This window comes from Lolium rigidum, chromosome 5 (assembly GCF_022539505.1).
Source record: "Lolium rigidum isolate FL_2022 chromosome 5, APGP_CSIRO_Lrig_0.1, whole genome shotgun sequence".
Classification (NCBI taxonomy): Eukaryota; Viridiplantae; Streptophyta; class Magnoliopsida; order Poales; family Poaceae; genus Lolium; species Lolium rigidum.
In genome coordinates this window covers 49,365,987-49,375,925 of record NC_061512.1, presented here as the reverse complement: position 1 = coordinate 49,375,925, position 9,939 = coordinate 49,365,987, and the positions used below count along the sequence as shown (strand labels likewise).

The 9,939-nt window shown below is 42.6% G+C and overlaps 1 protein-coding gene across 1 annotated transcript; it reads left to right on the top strand.

Annotated features, from left to right (window-relative positions):
* The first annotated feature begins 2,570 nt into the window (after positions 1–2,570).
* Positions 2,571–9,586, top strand: LOC124652455 (probable monogalactosyldiacylglycerol synthase 1, chloroplastic). Its single transcript, XM_047191469.1, has 8 exons — positions 2,571–3,095; positions 4,537–4,709; positions 6,500–6,661; positions 6,775–6,916; positions 7,017–7,241; positions 7,382–7,444; positions 7,628–7,702; positions 9,187–9,586. Exons 1-8 carry the CDS (start codon positions 2,571–2,573, stop codon positions 9,421–9,423), a joined length of 1,602 nt encoding a protein of 533 aa, XP_047047425.1. The 3' UTR covers positions 9,424–9,586.
* Positions 9,587–9,939: the final 353 nt, after the last annotated feature.

The window sequence follows — 9,939 nt, the reverse complement described above, 5'->3', positions numbered from 1 at the left end:
GTTGGGGGAGACGAGGTCGTGACGCGGGGCGAGGAGAGAATGCGGCCGTGGGCTGCCTGCAAACCACGCGCGGTGTTGCAGGTCTGGAAGGGAGTGCTGTTCTGTGGCTGACAGGTTGGGCAGACAAGGCATCGAGCCAATCCTCGACACAAACGACTTGATGAAGTAGATAGCGAGAATATGCAGGTTCATCTTTCTCTCCTACGGAGTATTAAGCAAACAAATCATGACAAGATATCATCTGATAAAAGGAACATAAATAAACCCGAAGATTGTGTGTGTTTGCAAAGGAAAATAATCTATTCAACACACGTTTAGCATTTCAAGTTTCCGTAACATGCCAATAGGTGTGGACTTATCTTTGCTAACTAGATTCTAGACTTTTAGCAAAAACATGGAGCTCTGAATGTCAGCTGCTCTTGTATCATTGTATCACGTGGAGCTTATGGAAGTGTAGGAAGTATCTAATTTTTGATAATTTTATATACCTAGCTCGACATGAAGCAGGTTTGGTGGCTAATCCTAAAAACAACCAAGAGGTGGATAATATTGTACATGGGAGATAGGGTGGGGCTAGAGAGTTTGGTTTTGAGCGCTGAAGGTGATGATCCTTCTCTCCTACGCTCATCTGCCACGATGTTCGGTGATGCCATCTTAAGAGGTCACTCAAGAGTCAAGAGTCAAAACTGGAGATTTTCCGATTCAACGTGTGTCTGGATACAAATCTCTCAGGAAGCACTTGTCGTGGAGCAAGGTCAAGGCACTCGACTCATGCTCCAGGTTGGATACAGTCACTTTCTCTCTGAGGCCATCTCTCATGAAGAAGATGCGCATGGAAGAAGCCGGTGTAGTTCCCATGTTAAAAAGCTTGACATTTTTTGAAAAAAGGTGAATGTTGGTCCCCTTCGTTTATTTTTTTACCTAGATATTTTACTTTTCTATTGAAGAGTTTGTTCCATTTAGAACTAGGGAATGTAACTGCCTAACATATACTATGTAAGTGGTGGACTATAATTATCTAAGACTCTGTAACTGGTTTATTATGATAATAGAACCCTGACCATAGACAAAAGATGTATTTCAATGATATTCAGATAATCCTACTCATAACGATTTTTGGTCATCTGGATATACGACGTGGAAACACATGCCCATTTTATGATTTGAGATTCCAATCTTAACACAATCAGTTTTCTTACATCGGTAGCAACTTTATTAAACAAATTTCTTCAAATCATTTACAAGCTTAGGTAGTAATAAAAAGCGGAGGATCATCTTCCCAAGCATTCACCGTGGTCCTGGTAGTTTGCCTAGATAATTTATCTGCCACTTCGAGTTCCATTCTCTAGGAAAATGAGTATTACAAAAAGTTCTACCAAATAGTTTGCATTCGCTCAACACCGTAGCCATTGTGCCAAAGGCATGTGCTTAAAATTGTGGTGAGCATTAGCCGACATGTTCATGTGCTCATTTTAATTTGGTAGATCCGGTTCATCGATTATTCACAACGAAAAATCCATCCACGTACAAGAAAAAGTACTAGCAACAAATAGTTGCAATATTTTTTCAGGAAGACAAGTTACACTCGTGGATTTCGTGCAACATTTTTTCAAGAAATTTATTTGTGATTTTCCAGGAAGATGTCAAACTCGTGGATTTCATGCAACATTTTTTTAGAATGCAACATTCTTTTTGAAGCAATTTGTTTGAAGATTATGTAAAACTTGTGATTTTTTTTCACATTTGAGCATGTTCTTGTGACAAGGAAATGCAACATATATATAGTAAATCCCCTTTTTTTTGCAGCAAAACATAAAAAAGCATGTCACCATTTGCAATAAAAAAACCTGCCCAACAAAACCAACATTATAGAAAAATGTTCTTTTAGCATACACACAAAAAACTATCGCAACATTTTGGATGTGGGAGACACAGCAAAACAACAATTAGCTTGCTGCCATTTTGAACGTACTTATGCAACATCAAAAAAATCCGAGAAAAAAACCCATTGAGCATGTCACATATGCTTGTAACGGTTTGGACGCACATATGCAACATCAAAAATCCATGAAACCCTAACCTCGTACCATCGCCCATGTCAGCCCCTGTTTCATCGATTCGTTGTCACCGACCATGAATCTGGCTCGCCAGAGCCTCATCGCCGTGGAGAAGGAGCTCAGGTGCAGCACTTGAACAGTTGCGATCGGCCGTTCGAGTAGGAACATTTTACAAAAGAAAAAATACATGTGACAGAGCGTTTTCTAAAAAAAAATACATGTGGCGTGTAACACGGCTCCCAAACCTTTAAAATTGGCCATGCACCTTTTATAGTACTTTAGGACCACCACCTTCAAAGTCGAATCGCTCATGATTCTCACGGGTGAGAGCAGAGCGCATACACACACGCGAACGGCGCACCGTCCAGGCAACGACCAGTCGACCACCGACCGCGTGGGAACCCAACAAAGCCGACGCGCCCCCTCCCATCCAATGGGCTGTGTGGCTCATCTCCCCCTCTCCCCCACGCCATCCCCGCACTCGAGGAGCCGCCCTCCTCCTCGCCGGCCGCGATGCCCCCGCCGACCGCCGCGGCGGCGGCCGACCCCGCCGCGTTCCCCGCGGCCTTCCTCTCCGTCCCGTCCCCGTTCCTCCCCTCCACCCCGCCGCTCCCCGCCCCCCTCGCCCCCTCCCACGCCTCCTTCCTCCCCCGCGCCCGCGCGCGGGGGCCCCGCCCGCTCGCCGTCTCCGTCTCCGTCTCCGTCACGGGCCCGACCTCCACCGCCGCCTCCCGGCTCCACCACATGTGGGCCGAGTTCGCCCGCTTCGTGCGCCTCCACGGCAACCAAATCGCGCCGCTCGGCTTCGCGTCCCTCGGTTCAGCCCTTGGCGGCGGCGGCGGCTGCGGCGGGGAAGGCGGCGGGGGAGGCGGCGGTGGCGGGGATGCGGACGGGGCGGCGGTCGAGGAGGAAGGCGTGGCGCGGGCCCAGGCGCCGAAGAAGGTGCTGATCCTCATGAGCGACACCGGCGGCGGCCACCGCGCCTCCGCCGAGGCCATCAAGTCCGCCTTCGCCCAGGAGTACGGCGACGACTACCAGGTTCGGTTCGCTCCACCTTTCCACTCATGTCCCGTTTCCCTTTCAGGATTCCTTGTGGATATCTTCTGCTTGCTAGGCTCTGGTTTCAGGGAATACCGCACAATGTAGCTTGTTGCCACTTGGTAGGAGCAGTTTTGGTAACATGGTAATGTTGGGTCAGTGGTTGCGTGCTAACCTAGCTAGGTCTGCCATCTGCGTGCTCACTGGTGGCTAATTGATGGAGACACGCAAGTTAGGCTATCATGAGCTAAGACGGCCACACCCTCTTTTTAAGAAAAGCCAATTACAACTTTCATGTCCATTTATTTAGAAATTCTTGCCCAATTCGTGCGTGTGTAGCACAGAAATGCTGTGCATTTCAGGCATGATACTTAATATTGTTACGCAGTTGCCACAAGACATCCACTCAAGCCTAACTCAGTGTTGCCGATCTCGAGTTAAATTTGCTAATTGGTAGAAGATTTGAATTCAGGGGAAGCTGAACTAGTATTGTAGGAGACAACAACTGGGGAAGGAGAGACGGAGAAAGGGGCTTGGATTTTCGTGTTTGATGTGATCAAACCTCACATAGCCTGTTGCCACTACTCTCTGCTGGTCCCTCTCCCACATAGTTTGATCTTGACACTCTGCTTTGCTGCAGTTGCCCCCCGACCCCTGTACCCAATTTCTTCTTTAGCTTGTCAATTAGTACCGTATAATGTGTTGTAAAAGCATAGATACAACTGGGGAAGCACACCTGCACATGGAAAAGAGGGTACAGTACGAAACACTAAATAAAAGAAACATCATATAAGCTGGGTGATATACCGTAATTGCAACTCCCACCATATGGATTCGTAAATTTCTTATACATGAAAGATATTATGTGGTACCGGTACTAGTTCATTAACATTTACTTTCTACTTTGTCTTATCCTGTTAAATGCTGAATAAAATTGTTTGCTATTCTTTACGCATATCTATGTTTCTGATGCTGTAAACCTATATAGTTCTTCCAATTGAAATGAACAGTGTCCTCAATGCTCATTGGCATCATCAGTTAGTTGGCTAGAATTATAAAACATCAACATAGCAGGAGATAGTTTAGCCTGCCTTTTGGTTATGTTCTTGCTGTGTATTAAAATAGGAGATTGATCATGACTCTACTTGTGATGATTGTCATTTGTTAAGGTGTCAAGGTGGGATCCCACCGGGATTTCACTTATATTGTATTTTGTCTTTTCTAGTTCAAATTTTAGTGTCAAAATTTACACTACAAAAAGCAAAATGCACTACAAATGGGATTTAGATGGGATCCCACTTGACATCCTGTTATTTGTACTGGGTTGGTTCTTGGATATTAGGATGAATGAATGATTATTTTGTCTTCTCCTTTTGTCAATTGATTATTAGTATTTCCATTTTGGTGCGTTTTTATTTGTAATGAATGAATTTATTTGCAGGTATTCGTCACAGATTTGTGGACCGAACATACTCCGTGGCCTTTCAACCAACTTCCCAGAAGCTATAGTTTCTTGGTGAAACATGGACCCTTGTGGAAGATGACATACTATGGTACTGCACCACGAGTAATTCATCAGCCACATTTTGCTGCAACAGCGACATTCATAGCGAGGCAAGTAGTCTAATTTTCACCTTGAGTGAGCTGAATTTTTTTCTTCTAATTGTGGAAGGATCTCTTACTGCTGCAACATTCTCGAATTACTCTACCTGTAGTGCGATTTTACCAAATTCTGATTTCTTATTCACGAAGATGCTTTGCTTGTGCAATTGATTGCAATTGTGCACAATAATCAAGATTAGAGCCAATTTGTTATGTACCATTTTTGTTACTCTTGCCCCTTTTGTAGTTTCATTTTGCTTGATGGAGGTTATAACTTAATAAAGGAGATATTCAAAATTGTAGAAGTTACCGAGGAATTAAGCTTATGAGCCATACCATGAAGCTTTGGGAGAGTGATTGAGCGTCGCTCTTTTTGAGCAAAAACCAATTTGGTTCTATCCTGGTAGATAGACTGGCAAGGTGATTCTCTTGCTTTGCCAACTTATGGAGAGAATATAGGGAGCATAAGGACCTACACATGGTTTTCATCGACTTAGGGAAGGCATATGACAAGATATCAAGGAAGGGCATGTGGTGGGCGCTAGAGAAACATGAAGTCCCAACAGAGTACATTACCCGTATCAGAGATATGTACCATAATGTTGTGACAATTGTTCGCGCAGGTGATAGCGAGAACGGTACCATTCCAATCACGATAGGACTACATCAAGTGTCAGCCTTGAGCCCATACATTTTTTTCCTTTGTGATGGGTGAGGTGACGAAGGATATACAAGGAGATATTTCTTTGTGTATGCTCTTTGTTGATGATGTGGTGATACCATGATAGTAGATGAAACCAGGGTCGGCGTCAATATGATATTAGAGCTATGGAGCTATACTTTGGAATCCAGGGGTTTAGACTTAGTAGGACCAAGACCGAGTAAATGAGGTGTGACTTATGGTGTTTGGTGCAAAGAGGGAAAGGTTAGTTTAGAAGGACAAATTGTGCCTAAGAGGGACTCCTGGCCACGATTGAGGGAAGCTAGGCCAACACTGACTAAGGTGGTTTGGGCATATCTAGCGGAGGCCTCCAGAACCACCAATTACAAGTGGGATCCCAAATGGTAGGAAAAATACTAGGAGGGGTAGAGGGCGACCAAAGTTGAGATGGGAGGAGGCGGTAAAAAGGGACTCGAGGGATTGGAATGTACCTAGAGACTTGGCTCTTGATAGGACTGCATGGAAATCAGCAATCCATGTGCTGGAATCTTAGTTTACTCGTACTCTGTTTACTCTTTTCTCTCTTACTCTTTTTGGTCTCCCTAGGTTTCTGTTGGGTTTCGTATCTAGCGGTCTAGCCCAACTTGCTTGGGGCAAAGGCTTCGATGGTGTTGTTATTATTGTTGGAGTTAATCACCTCAACATGTATCGATGCTGGATATTGGTTAACCCTTATAGTCAGGGTTTGCCTTGTTTGACTTGTATTTTGTCCGATCTAGTCTAAGATGATTTGATGATTAAAATAACAGCTGTGATTACTATCAGTGTTGAAGACAATATATTTTTGCTAGGATCTCAATTTTACGGTTGGGTGTGATGCTGTCATCATGAGACTTACTATAAGGTGGTATGCAGAATTCACGAATCCTGGTGGAGAATGCCTAAAATTCAGCTATTTTCAAATTTAGCCATAATTACCATCTTCTGTGCTTATTCTTATTACGTATTAATTAATTTAGGTATGTATTAGTATTAGTGTGATGCATATGTAGACCATGCGTGTTGAAGATGTGTGGTACTGTAGCTGCAGGCCTGAATAGCATGGTTATATAATATAGACATTGCCTATTGTTTCCTGCAGAGAGGTTGCCAAAGGTCTAATGAAATACCAACCAGACGTTATTATCAGTGTACATCCTTTAATGCAACATGTCCCCCTTCGTGTTCTGCGGTCCAGAGGTTTACTGGATAAGATTCCATTCACAACGGTTATCACAGACCTGAGCACTTGTCACCCAACATGGTATGCTGGTTTCAATTTTCATATAACTTAGGGTCAGTTTTTCGTTCCTTACCTTTAAAACAGGGATGCAATTGTTCTTACAGTGAAATAGTTATTTTACTGCTTTCCATTAGGTTTCACAAGCTTGTGACCAGATGTTACTGTCCATCAGCTGAGGTGACTAAGAGAGCACTAAAAGCTGGACTGCAACCTTCACAAATTAAAGTCTATGGCCTCCCTGTACGCCCATCTTTTGTCAAACCTGTTCCACCGAAGGTAAACAATTTCTTCAACCATTAGCACCCTAGTAGCTTCTAGATTTTTTTTTCCATCTGCACAAGTTGCTGAGTGTTATACATATGCTCTTCTTAAACAGGATGAGCTACGTAGGGAGTTAGGTATGGATGAATATTTGCCTGCTGTTCTATTAATGGGTGGGGGTGAAGGGATGGGTCCTATTGAAGCCACTGCTAGAGCGCTTGATAATTCTTTATATGACGAAAGCCTTGGGGGACCCAAGGGTCAAATACTTATAATATGTGGACGCAATAAGAAGTTGACTAACAGGTTGCAGTCAATCAATTGGAAAGTTCCCGTTCAGGTACTTAAAACTGATTTTTTAGCTTCCAAGTATTTCAAATTTGCAACTGTACTGCCTAAAAGTTTATGTTGTTTTGACCACTTCTTGTGTCCTTTCCAAATTAGTCCTTTAATGTTCCTTTTCCTTTTTTAACAATTTAGGTGAAAGGTTTCGTTACAAAGATGGAAGAATGCATGGGTGCTTGTGATAGTATCATTACAAAGGTATGTTGTACTACCTCCATTCCAAAATATAAGACCTTTTTGATAGGCCAAAACATCTTATATTTTGGGACAGCAGAAGTACATTATAATCCACATCTCCAGATCATGCACTTCGCTATGTCATATTATATTGCATGATTTGTTGTTCTTTGATAATATAATATGACCTGTGGTAATTTGCAGGCGGGGCCTGGTACAATTGCAGAGGCGATGATTCGTGGCCTCCCCATTATTCTAAATGGTTATATCGCCGGACAGGTAAATTCCTTGTGCCATTCATCGTAGGGTCTGCATGTCTATCTTTTTTGCTGAGAACTCTTGACTTTGGCTTGTAATGTTGTTCAGTACCGGATACATCTCCTAACTGTGCTCGACAAAAGTTTAATTAGATACCCACGGATCGAACACTTGGTATCCCCTTGGTATTCTCCATGAATTAATGCTGGATAAGCTTAGTGGCGGTGACTAAAAAATGACTGAAATGGTTGTGTAGAATACCATACTGTCAGATTTTATGCCACCACTCAAAGCTGAGCTGCATGTGCCATGTATAACTTGTGCGGATCCTTGACCAGAATTGACTCGTGCACCTGACACTGCCATCTAGTTTGTACCATGCCTTTACTTTTGTACCTGAGGTTCATGAAGTAACGCTGACCATAGCTTGCTCTGAAACTGATTTTGCTTATGCTGCATTTGTTCATTTTTAGTTACTTGCTCCAGAAACTTAAGACTGTCCAAATTCAAGCTTTGACCGAGGATTTCTCGTATATATTTTGTTAATAGTTACAAAATCATAACCATAAAAATGAATTCAATTTTAATCAATTCTGTGTCACGCCTGATCTGGAGTAAACCTGGCAGTGGACCTTAACCGTCCAATGGGCTTTGGATCTAACTTAACTTGGACCATGTTGGATTGGACTATATTGGATCTGCACATCTTTTGAACTAAGATCCACTGACTGATCGAGCAGGTGGCCAGGCTAACTGCTACGAGCCGCACTTCATGTGGGGCCTACTTCACTGGAGACTACTTAGCTAATCAGTCAGTGGATAGCTAGTTTCATGCTGGGCTCAGGGGATAGGATCCATCCAAGATCCATTGGATGTTATTGCTAGTGATTGAGTCGTCGTACGCGCTGATGCTGAGTCGCCCGTGCTTTTGCCCTGGAGAGAATCACGTACTGATGTGCTGATTGGTTTATTAAAAACATCACATACGAAACTAGCTATCCACTGACTGATTGGCTAAGTAGTCTCCAGTGAAGTAGGCCCCACATGAAGTGCGGCTCGTAGCAGTTAGCCTGGCCACCTGCTCGATCGGTCTTTTTCCATGTTTTTGGTTAGTCCATTTGGATTTGGATATTTTTGGACTTCTTATGTGTGGATTTGGATGTTAGTCATTGTTATTTGGACAGGATGTGGACTGGATCATGTATATTTGGACAATAGTTGGGTAGTTTAGTTCTGGATTTGGATTTCGACATTGATCCACTTCCACGTATTCTAGACAGTAAAAAATAAAAATACACCTTATATTCTGAACTGGGGTGGGTGGGGGTGTTATGTACAGTGAAAATAAATGTTCAATTATTTTCTCACATAAATCAACAATCATAATTTGCTTACACACCGATGGAGTATTTTTCCATTTGAAGAGGTGTATCATGCCAATTGACAAGAGAGAGGCTGATGCCCTGAGCCTTACATGATTTATTTATAATTTATTTGCATTACAGGAAGCTGGCAATGTTCCCTACGTTGTTGAAAATGGATGCGGAAGGTTCTCCAAATCTCCAGAACATATCGCAAAGATTGTTGCTGATTGGTTTGGCCCCAGGTCAGATGAGCTCCAAGTAATGTCGCAAAATTGCCTCAAACTAGCTCGCCCAGATGCGGTGTTTAAAATTGTTCACGATCTACATGAGTTAGTCAGGCAAAAGTCTTTTGTACCAGAATATGCATGTGCAACATAATCTCCTACTGTCTCTTTTGAATTTAGTTAGTTTTATTCTTTTTGTGCGGCACTAGTCATAGTTATTTGTGAGGATTGAAAATATCAATTGATTTGCAATTGTTAGCATGAATGGGAAAGTAACCTGAAAAAAGTGCGAAACATTTGGGACTATTTCTTACTGAGACCATTTAACATGTGATATACCTTAAAAGCCGACTATGGCTCTATTTAGTCGTGATGTGCTGTGTTTTGAACTTCTGATGTTGAGGCTTCTTAAAATAAAATATATTGCTGTCATGGCTTATAAGAACGATCAAACAACTCGAAGTACGTATGGAAACCATGTCGTAGCCAATACCAGACTTGGTTTTATATGTTAGCTCAATTGCAGATTGGACAACCAAATAATTAATAGAAACAGATCTCTAGTGAGCTCTTTATTTTTTAGAACTCAAAATTCATGTTTCATATTTTAATTTTTTTAAACAAGTCTGGATGTAATCAACGATGCACACTACAAGGGCGCAAAATCTCA